This window comes from Pipistrellus kuhlii, unplaced genomic scaffold (assembly GCF_014108245.1).
Source record: "Pipistrellus kuhlii isolate mPipKuh1 unplaced genomic scaffold, mPipKuh1.p scaffold_m20_p_2, whole genome shotgun sequence".
Taxonomy (NCBI): Eukaryota; Metazoa; Chordata; class Mammalia; order Chiroptera; family Vespertilionidae; genus Pipistrellus; species Pipistrellus kuhlii.
In genome coordinates, this window is record NW_023425515.1 from 49073282 (window position 1) to 49092083 (window position 18802).

At 41.0% G+C, this 18802-nt stretch overlaps 1 protein-coding gene across 2 annotated transcripts; it reads right to left on the minus strand.

Annotated features, from left to right (window-relative positions):
• Nucleotides 1–832: 832 nt before the first annotated feature.
• UMPS (uridine monophosphate synthetase) lies at nt 833–16871 on the minus strand. Of its 2 annotated transcripts, none has more exons than XM_036445861.2 (6): nt 16651–16871; nt 13086–13239; nt 10361–11032; nt 8483–8658; nt 6770–6884; nt 833–1808 (listed from the first exon to the last, which is right to left on the minus strand). In XM_036445861.2, the coding sequence occupies exons 1-6, from the start codon at nt 16804–16806 to the stop codon at nt 1639–1641; spliced, it is 1443 nt and encodes a 480-aa protein (XP_036301754.1). In that variant the 5' UTR covers nt 16807–16871; the 3' UTR covers nt 833–1638. The 2 variants fall into 2 exon arrangements, with proteins under 2 accessions (XP_036301754.1, XP_036301755.1); XM_036445862.2 differs by lacking the exon at nt 16651–16871 and adding an exon at nt 15685–15960.
• Between the last annotated feature and the right edge of the window lie 1931 nt (nt 16872–18802).

The window sequence follows — 18802 nt, forward strand, 5'->3', positions numbered from 1 at the left end:
CCATTTGTTTCGTTCTTTGCAAAACTTTCTTCTTTGGAAAAAAATTTAATAATGAAGAATGCCTCAAAAATGCATTGACCGATTTTTTTGCATCAAAATCACAAGAATTTTACAACAGAGGGATTAAAATGCTTCCTGAGAGTTGGGCACAAGAAGTAGAAAACAACGGCAACTATATTGTTGATTAAATTTTGTTGTATTGTTTAAATAAATTCGATTTAAAAAAGTATTAGAAAACGACATTAATTATTACTAGACCTAATATTATAGAGAAAGGGCAAATAGCAATATTAAAATATTTCCTCTCATTCCCTTTTATGTGCACAAGGCCACTATTTAGAAATAATATAAATTTAATTCATTCCAGACCGCCAAGTGATTCCATTTTAACTTTTTTTTTATATACAATGCATGTCTAATGTACTGCTTAACCTGTAAAAACAAAAAAGACATGAAATGTAAATGAAAACTGAACAAAAAGGAAATTATACAATAAAAAATTAAATTTTAATAAGCAGCAACAAAAGCAAACACACAGAATATTCACAGCACAATATCCTGAGATGTTAACAGCAGTAAGCTCTTACTTGAGCATCGTCTCCCGTCTCTTGAGAGAAACGTGACTGATCATACATGTATCAGCATGAGAGGGTTGTCAGGTTGAGAGGCAAACTGTTTGAAACGTGAGACGTTTGAGAATCGAAGTTGACTGGAGTGTGTTTGGGACGTGATTGCCTAACTGTTTATGCCCTGTGTGTGATGGTGGGGCTTGTGAGCAAAGGTGGTAGAAACGAGACGTGGACAATATAAGCTGTTGCTGAGATTTTCCCCCCCTTATTTCTAGTGAAGTCTGACCTCCCTCTCTGTCAACCACAGTTGGGACAATTATGTAGGATCCTGAAGCAAACCGCCAAATGGAACCTTAGACCTCCTGATGCTGCTGTCTTTTTACATAAATGAAGGAGCAGCTTGTCCATTGGTAATCCAAGTAAGGCAAAAGGAAGCTGTGCCTGGATTTCAGCCCAGGTCCGCACCACACTGCTGCCGGAGAAGAGAGTCAGAATCCATTTGCTGAAATGAAAGCCAGGTATTGGTCCCGGGGCCAGGCTGTGGTCAGCTTTCCACTTCCCCATCTTGCTCCCTTTGGTGAGTGAATAACAGCAGTTCTGAGAACCAGCACCATTTGGAACCTGGACTATCACTTTTAAGAGAAGAACTAATATTTTAATATTGTTTGGGCATCACATTAGACACAGAATAAAGGACACAAGACATGTTGTATGTACTTCGATGTCCTAAATGCTGTACTCTTAATGTCCTAAAGTTTTTGTGCCACAGCAATGAAAAGAATCAAAAAGCCTGACTAGAGATGGGGGTTGAAGGAATCCTCAAATGTGGAAGACTTGACCACAAACAGGACTGTGACTGCTTTGCCAAAATCAGTCCCACTAAAGAATGCTTGAAAACTAATGCAGTGGTTACAGCTGTTCAGGATATCCTAAGTATGATAACTCTAGGAGTCACTCCAACACAAGACCCACAGAGGAATCGAGGCGGTATAAAAGGCTGCTTGTTATCCAGCCAATGCATCTCAGGAGACAGTGGGTCTTCAAGGCCTTCACAAAAAGTATCTGAGACTCAGATGCCAAGTCTACTCAAATAGGCTTCCCAGGCAGCTTTTCTGTACATCTCTGCTGCTTCCAGACGATTGGCTGATGCTATTATGCCCCGGCCTACAATGATGATATCAGAACCTCGTTTGCCAATAACTTCTTGTGGGCTATTGTACTGTTGGCCGAGATTATCACCTGCAGAAACACAAAAGTTACTATCAACACAATACAGAACATCAGAAAACCCGTCATGAGACCTTTTGGAGGAAAGTATCTAACCAGCTTTATTTAATTAACACCATGCTCTTGCTTTCCATGCTCCTTCTGGACAGCAAAGTGAGTAAATGCAGGTGAAGAGACAGACCCGGACAGGTAGAGATATCCACAGTGAAGCAGCCAACCCATTCCTTTCAGTGTCTAATTGTAGAGCATTTACAGTTTAACAGCATTAAAAAAAAAAAAAAAAAAAGTAAATCTACCAATGCCAAGAAAACTTCAATACAAAAAAAATAATAAAATAAGATAAAGCTGATGGGTAAACACCTAACCGCAGCCGCACACAACAATTTCAATGGAATACAACTAAAATATAAAATGGACATTGCCCAGAGCTACAGGTAGACGACTGACTGAAAATTCTACAACAAGGAGGAAAGAGAAAACCAGAAGGAAAATCAGAGGAGCTGTAAAAGCCCAAGGTATGGAGACATGCTGCGCGCGCAGAGAGAGGACGGAGCTGGAGAGGAGGGGAAGGCTGAGTGCCTGCCTGGTGTTCCCTAGCAGGAAGGAAATAAAAGCCCCGGACTGGGCTGAAGCCCAGAACCGGCAGCTCTGAGCACCAGTTCTAGGCCAGACCCTGGGGACCCAGGCTCAGAGGGAGACGGGGCTGTGAGGCAGAATCCCAGGGGAGCGGCGAAAAGCAGAGCCCCCAGAGTCGCGCACGTTGCACGTAGAGGACGGAATGTTGACTCTGATGCTGGATTGCCCTAGCGGGAAGGAAACAAAAGCTTCGGCTGTGCTGAGCCCAGTTCCGACTGCTCTGAACCCTAGTTCTAGGCCAGTCCCTGGGGACCCAGGCTCAAACAGAGGGAGACGGGGCTGTGAGGTGGAATCCCAGGGGAGCAGCGAAAAGCGGAGCCCCCGCAGTAGTGCACATTGTGTGCAGAAGACAGTCTGTTGACTCTGATGCTAGACTGCCCTAGCGGGAAAGAGAAAAAAGCTCCAGACTGGGAAGAACGTGATGAGAAGCAGGAGCTGCGGCTGGACACCAGCAAGCTGGGCGCCGGCAAGGAGCCGGGCAACAGGGCCCCTGGGGGGAAGGGCCGCTGGGCCCTCAACCACTGATCGCGGGCCACGGAGCCGAGGCCTGGGGCTGCTTCCTGGGCGGCGCCGACCCTGGCAACAGGCTGAAGCCTCGAAGGAGGCCGCGGAGAACAAAGGGGTGCTACAGGCCAGCCTACTGACCTTCCAGGATGAGGAGGAAGAAACCAAAGAAGTTTTCAATGTGAAGAAATCAAGTTATAGCAAAAGATAGTAAAATTACTTAAGAAAGAATACAAAGAAGATCTTGAAAAATTGAAGACAGAACTCAACTCAGCAGCCAACATTGCAACATAAATGCATTAAAAGAAAAAAAAAAAAAAAAAAAAAAAAAAAGGACAGAATGTTGGATAGGTGGGGCCAGGCCCAAGGCAGTGGCAGCCAGGCCTGGGGCAGAGGGGGCCAAGCCCAGGGTGGCCAGGCCTGGAGCAGCCAGACCTGGAGCAGCTGGGCCCAGAGCAGCTGGGTTGGGAGCAGCCAGGCCCAGGGCAACAGCAGCCAAGCCTGGAGCAGCCAGGCCGAGAGCGGCCGGATTGGGAGCAGCCAGGCAGGGAGCAGCAGCAGCCAGGCAGGGAGCAGCTGGTTGTGGAGCAGACCAGAGCAACAGAGGTCAGGCCCATCTCTCAGACATGGCTGGAAACTTTTGGAGGAACTTGAGGGTCTGCTGAATCAAGTGATGAAGGCTTAGATCTGGATGTGTTGAGTTAGTATAGTGCTGGGGTGTTGATCTGTGAGTGCCTTGTGTGGGACCTGGATGAGGTTGGTTGATCTATTTGGAAGTGTCTTTTGTGTGAAGTGTATCCTTGGGCATGTGGATGTATTATTGATTTGAGAAAATGATAAGTAACTGATTTACTATCTGAAAAATTTAAAGTTCTGAAAGTTTAAGGTCTCTTCCCAAAAAGAGGTTTTAAAGCTAACACCTTAATTTTAATGGAGAAAGGGGAGGACAAGCCCTTCCCACCCAGAACAGGTAATCCAATTCTAGCCAGCAGCTATCTTTAAACAATGTGTTCATTTACATTTGAATGGCTACACCTTTTGATAGCGTAAGGGTAAGTTTACATGTAAACAAGTTTGCTTCTCAGTTCCCAGGGCAGAAAAAATAAGGTTTAAAATTATTAGATTTTAAAATTTATTCTTAGAAGTATAAAAGTTTATTAATTAAAACAAAAACAAAAACACAACAACAACAGAAAAAGGAGATTAAAAAACCTGATGAACAATATTAGCTGTTGACTGTAGTAGAGTCGGAGATACTGGAGGGGAGTGGACTGACAGTTCTTGGGGAAAGGGGGAGTGGTGGATGCAGGAAGAGACTGAACATAAACTGTGCACCTATGGATGAGGACAATGGGGGGTGGGGAGGGAGCGGAGGGCCGGGTGGGAACCTGTTGGAGGGGGGAAGAAATGAGGAACTTTTGTAATAATATGAACAATAAAGATTGATTTAAAAAATATATAAGATAAAGCTAGGCCTTACATTTGAAGGCAATTTTAGTATACACCTCAGAATCACATGCCACACCACTGGGAAAGTCCTCAGAAGGCAATGAACGGGACCCCGACCACATATGTGAACCTTTCTGTCACAACCCATCAAAGTGCTCATACTATACAGGGGCGCAAAAGTCGCTTTACAGTTGTTCATATGCAATACAATAATAAATAATAAAAGAATAAACTGTTTCACATACAACTTTAAGCCTACTTTGCCCCACCCTATGTATAAAGCCTGTTTCTAAATTTTGGTTTTTTTTCATTCTTTTTATATCTTTTTTTATTGAGGTACAACTAACATATAACATTAGTTTCCGGTGTACAACATAATGATTTAATATTTGTATACCTGAGAACTGACCAACACAATAAGTCTACGTAACATCCATCACCTGGCATTAATTACTAAATTTTCTTTTGTGAAGACAACTTTCAAGATTTAGCAACTTTTAAATATGTAATACAATAAACTGACTATAGTTGCCTTGCTGTAAATACATCCTCATGACTTATAACCTTTGAGCCCCATAACCCATGTCTCCCATCCTTAAACCCCTACCTCTGGCAACCACCAATCTGTTCTCCATATCAATGAGCTTATTTAATTTTTTGTTTGTATTTAAATTCCACATATAAGTGAACTCATGTGGTATTTCTCATTCTTAGTCTGACTTACTAGTATTTCACTTAGCATGATATTGTAAAGGTACATCCATGATGTTATAAATGGCAAGATTTCATTTTTATATGCTTGAATAATATGGATAATTAAAATTTCTTTATCCATCAATAGATACATAGGTTGTTTCCAGATCTTGGCTATTGTAAACAACACTGCAATGAACGTGGGGTTACATATCTCTTTTTAAGTTAGATTTTTGTTTTCTTAGGATAAATACTCCCAGTGGAATTGCTAGATCATATGGAAGTTCTATTTTAAATTTTTTAGGAACCCCGTTATACTGACTCCCATAGTAGCTGCAGTAATATATATTCCCACCAACAGTACACAGGATTCCCTTTTCCCCACATCCTCTCAAACACTGGTTATTTCTTGCCTTTTGATAAGTCATTCTAGCAGGTGTGAGGTGATATCTCATTGTGGTTTTGATTTGTAACCTCCCTGATGATTAGTGATGCTGAGCATCTTTTCATGTATCTGTTGGCCATCTATATGTCCTCTTTGAAAAAATGTCCAAAGAAGATTTGCTCATTTTTTAAAATAAGATAATTTGTTTGCTATTGAGTTGTACAATTTAAAAAAATATTTTATCAGATACATAATTTACAAATATTTTCTCCCATTCAGTAGAAAGTCTTTTTATCCTATAAAGAGGTAATATGCAAATTGACCATCATTCCAACACACAAGATGGCTGACACCATGTGGTCAAATATGGCCACCCCCCTGTGGACACAATGTGGCTGCCACAAGATGGCTGGCAGGGGAGGGCAGTTGGGGGGGTGGGGAGAGACCCAGGCCTGTAGGGAGGGCAGCTGTGGGCAATCAGGCCAGCAGGGGAGGACAGTTGGGGGGACCAGGCTTGCAGGGAGGATAGTTTGGGGGGAGGGGAAGAAGAACCAGGCCTGCAGGGGAGGGTAGTTGGGGGGGACCAGGCTTGCAGGGAGGATAGTTTGGGGGGAGGGGAAGAAGAACCAGGCCTGCAGGGGAGGGTAGTTGGGAGGGTGTGGACCAGGCTGACAGGGGAGGACAGTTAGGGGCAACTAGATTGGCAGGGGAGGACAATTAAGGGTGACCAGGCAGGTAGGGGAGGGCAGTTAGGGGCAATCGGGCCGACTGTGGAGCAGTTAGGCATCGATTAGGCTGGTAGGGGAGTGGTTAGGGGCAATCAGGCAGAGGCAGGTGAGACGATAGGAGCCAGCAGTCCTGGATTGTGACAGGGATGTCTAACTGGTGGGATCAGGCCTAAATGGGCGGTTGACATCTCTCAAGGTGTCCCAGATTGGAAAGGGAGCAGGCTGGGCTAAGGGACAAACCCCCTGCCTCTGCACGAATTTTGTGCACCAAGGCTCTAATACACACACCCCCACCCAAGTGGCCAGATTGTTATGCATTCAGAGATCATGATAATCTGGCCACTCAGTGTATCTGATACATTCTAATGAAAAGCAGTTTTCTAAATTTTCACCCTAAAATTAGACTGCAAGCTACTTCGCACACCTAGGTCAGTATCACAAGGCCAAGGGGCTCATTCATTGTTCTATTATAGATAAAATAAGCATTTTCTTTATCAACTTTATAACAACACACAAAATTTCATCTAGCCTTTGAAGACATGGCTAAAGAAGCATTTTGGAAGAATGAACAGACTTACGTCTTGCTTCCAACTGAACTCCTGGAGTTAAGTGAAGAAATTCTGGTTTCATGCTTACTCGGGAGCCAGAAATAAAACCAAACACAAATTCAGAATGTTCCTCAGCCATTCTAACCTAAATGGAATGTAATAGGACAGATTACAAGAAAGCAGTTAACCACACAGAATAATTCTACAAGTTAAAAATCGGCTCTATTAACTAGTAAGAAACTGCTATTTTATAGATGTCTTTTCTCATTTCATATTAAAATCATTATATCTAAAACAGGTAATCTTAGCTATGAATCTATATCTTTGCTCCATTAATCCTCTCTCTCCCCTTCTCCCAATTAACCATACCCTAAAAACATAGTGTCCATACTATACTATAGTAAATCCTATACCAATTATGGCTGTCTAGAATCTAGATGCTGCATAATTACTTATTTTTAATAATGCTTGAGGATCCACCTACTTCCAAAAAGGATATGAAGAAGGCACTCTAGACTATATCTCTAAACGGCATAAAACTACATTGAAGACTTACTGCCTATCTACACAGGGTGCTCCATAGTCAAGGTTAACTATGTTGTCAAGAGTTAAAGAAATCTCTACTGCTTTCCCTCTTCTTTAATATTTGCTAATAATCGGTCTCCACAATTTCTATACCTTACCCCATATTCATAGAAGTTTCTCTAGAACACATGTGTCAAACACAAGGCCCGCGGGCCAAATCCGTCCCGCCAGGCCTTGCAATGTGGCCCGCACCACGCTGTCATCACTGCACTCTGCTCCGTTTCCATCACAATGACAGTTTATGACTGTTCAGTAAACCATTCGGCCCGCGATTTAGGCTGGATTTTAGATTTTGGCCCCTTCTCTGATTGAGTTCGACACCCCTACGAAGGTCTGACTTCCTCATTTGGCTCTTCCCTGAGACTCACACTGTTCTGTTCTTGCCAGAAAGTGATGTCTTGTCCTTGAGCCAGACCCAGATCCCCAAAATGACCCATGTACCCCTCTGTTATGAAAATTGGAAAATCACAGTTGTTTATGGACAGACAGTTCAGGTGTGGGGTTAAAACCTGGGCCTAGGGCATGTGAATTCTTCAGTTCCATAGAGTATTTGAAGTAACAAAATATCTTTAAAGATGATCTATCCATCCATGAAACTTTTTAATTGGAATGTAAGGGTGGGTGCTGGGTATTAAGTGGAGTGCTATAAAAACTTTTAATAACGTGGAGTTACTGGAGGAAACAATGTGTCTGGGCTCTAGTTAAGAGCTTTACCATATAATACCAATCAACATCAATGAATGAACAAACAAACAAATAAAAAACATGTGGGCTGCTGTCCTGAGAACGCATCTCTGTGGATTTGGGAGATTCTGAGGCACTGCATATCTGGGAAGCAGCTCTTCAATTCCAACTCACGGTGAGATAAAAAACAACACCACCATCTTAAAGGTCAGGTAAGCCTGGCAAATGTTTATCTGACCAAGTATCTATTTCAATGTTTCTCTCTTGGATGTACAATTCAAATCTCGTAAGTGTTCAACACAAGATATAAAATGCTATTAACTATCAGAGAATTCTAGCCAATTAGTATTAATATACTGTCACATTAACAGCAGCTTTTTTTTTTTTTTTTTTTTAGCTGTTTCATAAACCCAAAAAGAAGGTATTTTCGAGTCTAGAACATGTGGTTTACAGCCCAGTCCCTTGGGCACTCACCGCTGCTTTAGTGTAGTCCCCAGTGGCCAAGGAGCCAGCGGAGCTCATTTCAGCAATGAGCAGGCACCCCCGCTGCAGAGGCAGGCCAACTTCTTGCAGGCCTTTCACAACTCCCGAGCCTGGCACCACGTGAGCATTTACTACATCTGCCCAGGAAGCTATTTTAAAGACACCACCTAAGAAAGAGGCAAAAAGATATGTGTCAAATTTCACACAAAAACCTTTAACTTTTTGCCAAATAAGTAGAGTATGAAATAATGTCCTAGTAACATGTTAATGAAATAATGAAACACTTCAAGAATTTTAGTGTTTCAGTAGACTTATGTATGCTTTTAAGTGGGAAACATTTATAATATCTACCTAGTAGCTAGTTGAGAGATCACAATGAGAAAATTCTTACAAGTTCTGTATTTAGTTTATAAGCAACACTAAACTATTTTTCCTGGCTGGCTGAAGCTGTGACCAATAAAACTTATGCAATTAGAAACAAAGCCCAGTGAAGATGGGTGTTTATGAAGGTCAAAGATATTAACATTTGGAAAATTCCTCAGAAGACAACAAATTTTCATTGTGCATGGATCTCATAGCAACTTTACCATTTCTCAAATCTCCTACTTGTTCCTAAGATCTCTTTTGGTCTTCAAATTATTTTCATTTAAAATCCTAACATCAATAACCCTAATCAATTTTTAAAAGATTCTATGTAGCCGGCACGGGTTTGGCTCAGTGGATAGAGCATCAGCCTGCGGACTGAAAGGTCCCTGGTTCGATTCCGGTCAAGGGCATGTACCTTGGTTGCGGGCACATCCCCAGTAGGGGGTGTGCAAGAGGCAGCTGGTTGATGATTCTCTCTCATCGACGTTTCTAACTCTCTATCCCTCTCTCTTCCTCTCTATGAAAAATCAATAAAATATATTTAAAAAAAAAGATTCTATGTAAACCTGTAGGAAGTTTGTTTAACTCTTATATCAGTCAACAAACTAAAGAGGACATTTGAGTCACATAAAAAGAAAACATGTTTGAAGACAAATCTATCCCAAAGAAATAGCTTCAGTATAAGCATGCATCACCTAAAAAAAACAAAACCACAAACAAAAAAACAAAAAACAAACAAAAAAACCTCAAAAGATGTCTATAAATGTTAATAACATGATAAAATAAAATCTAAGGTTAAGTGAAGAAAAAACAGATATGTACGCTACGGCAGAAATTAGCATAGAAGGATAGGTATAGAATTAAGCTATTTTTTCAACCAACATATGAGTTTAACAAAATATTTTTAAAAGAATGTGTATCATCAACAAAACGTTTTCTGGTAAAAATTAATTTTACAACTTTATACTACCTTTTCAGTTTCCCATATCTGCAATTTTCATGCTTCAAATAACAGAATTCAGTTTGCCATGCCCAACCTCTGTCATGTTTGCCTGCCTAGACCCTAGACCCTACGTTCCTGTCTTCTGGCACCGGCACACGTTTAATTTTTTTATTATTTAGGGGAACTACCCTTTACCAGATCTTGGTTTAAGAAGTTTATAGAGTTAACCACCTCACATTACCTACCAGAGGTTGGGCATATTATCCAGGTGTTAGTGGTATCTTCAGCTAATCTATACCTAAAGGCATTCTATAATATACCCAGTGTCTGAATTGGAGTAGGCATGAGGACTGTGCCTACCTGAGAAAGAAGGAAGAAGGCAGAGCTGATAGAAGAGAAAGCAAGTCCAAAAGACATCCCTTGAGCTCCTGGATCCAACCATGCTTGGCAGCCTGTTCTACAGATGGACTTTCAGTGAGGTGAGCCAATACATTTCCCTTTTTTCTTCAGCTAGTTTAAACTGGATTTCTGAGTCTTGCAGATTCCTGAATAATACTTACCTTCATACTGCTTTTTTACTGTGTTTCCTATGTCTGCAAATTTCCGGTCTTCAAATATTAAAAACTCATGGTGTTTTGCCAGACTTGTTAACTCCTTCATCACGTCCAGAGTAAAGTCATTCAAAATATCTACATGAGTCTTGAGCATGCAGATGCTGGGTCCTAAAGCATCTGCTAGCTGCAACAGCTCTCTGGATTCTGAAACGTCAGCCGACAGACACAGATTGGTCTCCTTCTTCTGCATAAGCCTGAGAAGCTTTGATGCAACTGGATGAATCCCGGGCAGCTGGGCACGTGCACCGAAGCTGAGTTCTTTGGGTGCTTTCTTTACAGATGGGAGAGAACCATTATGATCAGCGGCCACAAAAACATTCTCCTGAATAAATTTCTTCACTCTCTCAACCATCTCAGCATCAATTTTTTTCTGTTGCTCAAGAATCTCCAGCACTTTGGACAATGTACACACTGAGTGGAGACGAAGCCCATGTGCCTGCAGCTTATCCTTGCCTCCTTGCTCTCTGTCCAGCAGCACTATGACGTCTGTGACCTTCAAGCCCTCCTTCTGAAGAACCTCGACAGTTTCCAAAACACTGGATCCGCTGGTAACGACATCTTCAATGATCAAACAGTTTTCTCCTGGATTAATAGCCCCTTCTACAAGACGTTTAGTACCTGGACAAGAAAGAATTAAATTGATTCCAATTTAATATTTCATCAACTCAAGATGTATCTTACAAAATAAATCTGCATATGTTTATTAAGAGTGGATAATTTAAATCTTATTTTCTGATAAACTACACTGGAGCAACTATATTTTTTATAAATATAAGTTACAGATAGATATTTACAGTAAAACTAGCAAATTTTTTTGGATTGTAAATAAAAATTACTTAACATGTTTATAATAAAAGTTTCAAATATGGGGTTTCTTAAAGCAAAATAACCCAGATAAGGAAAGCAATGAAACAAAGAATAACACAATACCCTCAATGAAATCATTTCTTTTTCCATCAATAAACCATTTCATTACTCAAGATCAGCCAGAAAATTGGCCTTTGCATATATAGATTCAGGAGAGAAAATACTCAGCAATCATTTAGAGCAGTGTTTCCCAAACTTTTGACATATGTGTACTCCTTCTATAATTTTCATAATGCTGAGTACCCATCGTACTCATGAGAACGTAGAATTAGATGCAGCTAAGCACGGTGCAATGCATATCCCCACCAAACTCTGGTGCAACGCATACCCCCACTAAACTCTTCCCTTACCCCTGGGGGTACATGTACCATACTTTGGGAAACACTGATTTAGACCAATTATTACAACTTTATAAATTATACTAGAGGCCTGGTGCATAAATTTGTGTACCAGTGGGGTCCCTCGGCCTGCAGGATCAGGCCAAAACTGTCTCTCTTACATCCCCCGAGGGGTCCTACATTGCAGGAGGGAGCAGGCCAGGCTGGGGGACCCCACCAGTGCACAATCGGGGCCAGGGAGGGAAGCGGGAGATTGGCCAGCTGGGGAGGGACCATGGAGGGCTCCAGGGCATGTCCGGCCAACCTGTCTCACTCAGTCTCAATCAGCCAGACCCCAGCAGCAAGCTAACCCATCAGTCAGAGTGTCTGCCCCCTGGAGGTCAGTGCATATCATAGCGAGTGGTTAAGCGGCCTTAGCATATCATTAGCATATTATGCTTTGATTGGTTGAATGGACAACTGGACACAGAATAGTAGGTTTTTATTATATAGGATAATGCAATGTGACTAAATATACTTTCCCATTCCAACTCCAAGATAGATTATTTTCAATAACCTACAAAATGTAATTCAGGCTATAGACTTTAATAGACTCATTTTTCTGTTTCCCACTACCAAATTTGTCAAATTTTGAAACAGAAATAGAATTGGTGACCATTTTGCCTACTTTCTGAGCTTTACCACAGGTACCATCATTGCCCTTTCCCATTCCCTTCCTCCCTACTGAAGGATTGGCAAGTTTCACTGAGTCAATTTGGAGTAGAACGTAAGACTGTGAGTATTTACAGGCATATTTAAAAATAAACAACCTTATGCCAAGAAATATTTTTGAAGACAAATCGTAAGGAAATAGAAATAATAGTTTCCTTGTGGGCAGAGATTCATACAGATAAATACTGTGCCTTCAAGCAGCATATATTCTTACTATTTTTTAAGCAGACAGTTGGCTTACTATTTTTTAAGCAGACAACTGCCCTCCCCTGTCATCAGAGGAGGGAAGTTGGGGTGACCAAGCTGGCAGTGGAGGGCAGTTGGGGGCGATTCATGCACTGGGCCCCTAGTTCTGTTTGGCTCTGTGGATAGAGCGTTGGCCTGCGGACTGAAAGGTCCCAGGTTCGATTCCAATCAAGGGCATGTACCTTGGTTGCAGGCACATCCCCAGTAGGGGGTGTGCAAGAGGCAGCTGATCGATGATTCTCTTTCATCAATGTTTCTAACTTTCTATCCCTCTCTCTTCCTCTCTGTAAAAAATATATATATTTTTAAAAAGTTGGGTTTCACAGATATAGTGCAAAAAAAACACACTATTTTTCATTGCCTTTTCACCTCTAGATTCTAAAGGAAAAGAAGGTGATATATAGCAACAGTTGCCATAACAATTTAAAGGACCTACTAAGAACATTCAAGGTGGCTGGTAAAACAACTATGCCTAGAAGAAAAAAAAAATTCTTGCAGTACGAGGTTACCGTAATCTTTTGTTTCTTTTCTTCTAATGAGCATTGGAATTTGGTTAGTTGAACAGATAACTGTAGCCAATGGTAAAGCTGTATAAGGTACTCCACAGACAGTATCAAAATTGATCCCTGCATTTTGGGCAGTTTGGAATAAAAGTTCTGCGACCTATAAAAACAAAACAAAACAGAACACATAAACTATTACTGTTCTATTATATTTTAAACAGTGTACAAATAAGGTAGCATAACCTTAAAGACAGTAGGAAATAGTCTCAAACCTGATTAGAAAACTACAAATGCCTTTTTGTTAAATCACCTCTGCATAAACCCATTTACAAATAAAAAACACAAGTCTACTCATCTAAACTCAGGGTCTGCTCTGAGGACAATATAGGATGTATAAGGGAAGGCTATGATGTTGACCCCAAGGACTAAAGATGGCCTCTAGGGTTCCCAGTTTCCTTTGGTAATCCATTATGCTTTCAGTATTTAAACCTATTTATTACCTACTACAATAGTTATATTTTCTTCCTGAAAGAAGTCTTCAGTTATGTAGTTTCACAACGAAAATTAAGAAAACAATCCCATTTAAATTTAACCAACAAGGTCAAAGACCTGAATACTGAAACCTATAAGATGATGATGAAAGCAATTGAAGACACAAATAAATGAAAAGATATTCTGTGCTCACAGATTGGAAGAACTAAAATTGCTAGAATGTCCACACTATAAAAACAACCTACATATTCAATGCAACCACTATCAAAATTCCAATGGCAAGGGGCAAAGTCAATGTGGCAGAGCAGGGTCCTTGGCCTGGTAGCTCAGCTGGTTAGAGCATTGTCCTGATACCCCAAGGATACAATAGCCATGATATGGAAGTAACCTAGACATCCATCAATAGACAAATGGATAAAGACACAAGTCAGACAGAGAAAGACAAATACTATATAATTTCACTTATAAGTGGAGTCTAAAACAAAGAAACAAAAAAGAAAAAAAGGCCAAATTCATAGATATAGAGAAGAGATTGGTGGTTTCCAGAGGTGGGGGTTGGGGATCGGTGTGATGAATGAAATGGGTGAAGGTGGCTAAAAGGTACAAACTTGCAGTTATAAAATAAATGTCATGTGGCTGTACGTGCAGCAAGGTGACTATAGTTATTAATACTGTAATTGCATATCTGAAAGTTGCTAAAAGGGCAGACAATAAAAGTTATCACCAGAAAAAATATTTAAATATGTATGGTGATGGATATTAACTAGCCTTATTGCAGTGATCACTTTGCAATATATACAATTATTAAATCATTATGTTGTACACCTGAAATTAATTTTATATGTCAATTATACCTCAAAAAAACCAATGAATATACAAAAATGTAAAAGAATGAAGTTTCATAATATAGAACCTATTATTTTATATATATAATACGCTTTCTACATAAATCATCACATATTAATGCTAGAATGCATACTCCTACTGAACACCACCTTATTTAAAAGAGAAGCAAACAAGCAGAGTTGCTTACTGATCATGTCTTCAAAATTTTTTGCTCAGATGAAAATAAAAATCTATGAATATTTTTACATTGCAAAAGATGTAATTTCTATTTTTTTAATATATTTTATTGATTTTTTTAACAGAGAGGAAGGGAGAGAGATGGAGAGCTAGAAACGTCGATGAGAGAGAAACATTGACCAGCTGCCTCTTGCACACCCCCTACTGGGGATGTGCCCACAATCAATGTACATGCCCTTGACCAGAATCAAACCTGGGACCTTTCAGTCCACAGACCGACGCTCTACCACTGAGCCAAACCGGCTTCGGCAAGATGTAATTTCTAGAGTACAAAAACATTAACATATTATGTAGAACTGCTACATCACTCTTTTAAGTGAATATGATGGGATCCAAATGCTATAGTGATTTGATACTCAATATCTCCATACAAAAAAAATAAAAATAAGAAAAAAAATGCTAGGTTATGATAGCTGGAAAAGCCTACATTTTGGGGGAACTTATATTTCCAAAAAATTTTATTCTAATACAATATATATTTATGTCTGAAAAACTTCAATTGATCATTTCCATACTAGTTCTTCACAACAAAAATATACAAATTGAAATTTAAAATTGTAAATTAAAAAACATTTCCTGCGATTTTGTCTCTAAGCATTAAAAATTCTTCTGTGTTGAATTACCATTTACAATTGTTATGAGCATCAAATTAATGAAAACATAATTTTCATATTTTGATAGCATAAAAAACTGATTATTTTAGAAATGCAGCACTTTTCCTCCTTGCATTAGTTTATGCATCTACTGTAGTTCAATAGTACTTACTACTAGGAAGTAAGAGTTAGTAAATTCTACAGCTTTTTTTGAATAAAAATAATGAGAAACCCTATTCATATAAAAGTAGACGTGAAAGAAGTTCTATTATACCGAGGTCTCTCAATGTTTTGAACTCCTTCCAAATTAATTACCAAAAATCACACCCACACCAAGACCTAGTTTCAAAAAATAATAATTTTTAGTCACTTATCAACGGATGACTTGTTAAAAAAAATACATCAATTTTTCATTAGAAGAATCTCAAGTCATTCACTTTGTTCAGCAGCACTGCTGAAATGCACCACAGCAAGATTCTGTGTGGTTTCCAACCCATTTTAACTAGTGCTCCGATCCTTTTCATAATAAGCACACAAAGGGTGAACATAAACATCCTTAAGTGACAGCTGAAACATGTCTTCTAGAGAGAACTTCTATAATGATGGGAATATTCTATATCTGCACTGTCCAATGATAGTCACTAGCAACATGTGACTATTTAAACCTAAAAAAATTCATACTGCTCAATATTCACATGTGGCTAGTAGCAACTGTACTGAACAGCACATTTGGGCCCTTCTGCTCCGAGTGTGGTCTGCAGCTTTGGCTGGCAGTTTGTTAGAAGGGCGTTACCTCAGCAGGCCCTGCTTCAGATCTACTCAACCATATTACAACATTTAACAAAATCCCCAGGTGATTCAATATATTCAAAGTTTGAGAAGCACTCTGCTAGTAATGTCTAATTTGTAGAAATTTTCCCTTATATTGACCAAAAAACAAACAAACAAACAAACAAACAAAAAAACAATAACAAGAAACCCTCCAGGAAATGTTCCTCCCTCAGGCGTTAATTCCTGCTCCTGGTCACAGTGCAAAACGGAACCTCCTTCCAAGCAACAGCCCTTCCAAGTATTTGAACAGCTCCTCACTTCTCCCCACACCTAACTTTCTCGAGGTTAGAGACACAGAAGTCCTTCCACCACATCTAGGCGAGACAGGGTCCCAAACTCGAGTCCCGACTCTCGCAAACCACGTGTCAAGGTTGGTGGGTAAAACAGCAGGCTGCTCTCGGGGTCCCCCCAAAAAACGAACAGCTCCTGGCCTCCGGGCTTCTCAAACGGACTCCCCAGGCTGACAGCAGGGTCGACCCTCCGGCTTAGCTCCCTCTGGCAGTCGCCTCCCTCCCATCTCCTGATCGCCTTCTCCGCCACCCGCCCGGCTCTTCCCTTTTCCGGGCTGACACCTGACTCAGAAGCCGCGGTCGAGACACGATGCCCCGCAGATCTACGTAGACGGGGGAAGAGAGCCCGCTCTTCAGCACGAAATTCCCGAACTTGAAAGCCTGCACGTCGTACAGACCCTTTACCAACGACCCCAAAGCTGCATCGGCGCCCGCCATGGTGCAGGCGGCCACGTTCGCGCCAAACGCCGTGCGTACTGCGCCGGAACTGCGGGGCTCTGGTGACGTCACTCTACAGGCCCCGCCCCTTCCGCCCCTTTTCCGGTGGCCGGCTGGCTCCCTGCGAGCTCTGCTGGGTCCTAGGTGACTAGGGTCACGTGGCGGTAGTGCGTGCACCTTGCTGAGATTTATGTTGATGTTGGCTGCCTCTGCATAGGGTCGATGGAATTTAAAGGTGGAGACTGTATATAAAACCTGTCCACTTTTTATTTTTTATTTATTTTATTATTATTTTAATGTACATATATATATTATTGATTTTCCACAGAGAGGAAGGGAGAGGGACAGAGAGCTAGAAACATCCATGAGAGAGAAGCATCGACCAGCTGCCCACAACCAAGGTACATGCCCTTGACCTGAATCTAACCTGGGACCCTTGAGTCCGCAGGCCAACACTCTGTCCACTGAGCCAAACCAGTTTCGGCACTTTTTAAAGCTCAGAGTCTTCTTAATTAGTTCCACTACTTAGCCAAGCAAGTCTTTATTTGCTTGTTACTAGCCACGCCCCCCCACGTGGTTTCACCAAATGCAGTGCGAGATCTTGAAGACCAGGACTTTTTCTCCATTTTTCTATTAACGTCCCAGTATCCATCACGTGACAATGTCAGCGATTTGCATCTGGGATTATACAGCTCTCAGCAGGTTCATTACCTTCTCTGTGGGCTCTGTGTTCTGGAGGAGTATGTATATTCCCCTTGGAGTAGTTCAGGTGCTGGGCATGTAGCACATGTACAGCTGATGAGAGGGAGGAGAGTAGAGGATGAATGGATTAGGATCAAGGTTATCCAGGAGGGTAATCTGGCCTGCCAATCTGAAATTCCAAGCGTGTTTGGTCTTTACAAATAAATCTCTTAAAGATGAGGAAATGATCATTATGTGTAGAAGGCAATACTTTAAGGAACACAACCCAGAAAGCCATAGGGCTAATGATGGTTGCCCATCAAAGTGATCTCTATTTCATTTCAATATTATTTATGTATATCTAGGTTTCCTCTGAAGAAATTGTGCTGACCAACCAGTATGAAGAGCCTGTGCACTGACGGTTGTTTCTCATTTTAAATAAATGGTAAATCTTGGTGAAATAGAAGCCAAATATTAAAACATTTAAAAATATATTTTTATTGATTTCAGAGAGGAAAGGAAAGGAAGAGAGAGATAATCATTGCTTGGCTGCATCCTGCACCTCTCCCTACTGGGGACCAAACCTGCAACCTAGGCATATACCCTGAACTGGAACTGAATCCGGGACACTTGAGTCCACAGGCCGACACTCTATACACTAAGCCAGTGGTCAGCAAACTCATTAGTCAACATAGCCAAATATCAACAGTTCAACGATTGAAATTTCTTTTGAGAGCTGAAAACCAAGTTCTGTGACGAAGTTTCAATCACACTGAACTTGCAAGCCCGCACTTGGTATTTTGTGGAAGAGCCACACTCAAGAGGCCAAGGAGCCGCTTGTGGCTTACTAATCGCAGTTTGCTGACCACTGGAAAACCTTTTGTTTTTATTGGCAAAATAAGCCAATCAATTTGAACACTCTAGCTAATTGACACTTGGGTGGCACACGCAGTCTTTCAAAGCCTGATCATATTTATATAGGCTAATCCAGATTCCTCGAATTCATACTATGTATGATTCATAAACTTGTGAGATCCACCCAAACAGCCTGTCAAAGTTGCAACATGAAACACTACTAGAATGCAGTTAGCAATTCACACCTGAGGCTTATTCAGCATTTTTAAAAATAAAAAAATGACCAGTTTGGCTCAGTGGATAGAGAGTTGGCCTGCAGACTGAAAGGTTCCAGGTTTGATTCAGGTCAAGGGCACATGTGGGCTCCATCCCCAGTAGGGGCCATGCAGAAGGCAGCTGATCAGTGATTCTCTCATTGATGTTTCTATTTCTCTCCCTCTCCCTTACTCTCTGAAATCAA

Bases quoted from the DNA above. Each gene is read 5' to 3' on its own strand.
- UMPS (XM_036445861.2), bottom strand. From the start codon at position 16,806: ATGGCGGGCGCCGATGCAGCTTTGGGGTCGTTGGTAAAGGGTCTGTAC. The intron at 13,240-16,650 runs GTGTCAGCCCGG...TTGTTTTTATAG, and splicing joins GACCGCGGCTTCTGAGTCAG to GTCGCAGAACTTTTATTCCA. The intron at 1,809-6,769 runs GTAAGTCTGTTC...GTGTTTCTGCAG, and splicing joins AGTTCAGTTGGAAGCAAGAC to GTGATAATCTCGGCCAACAG.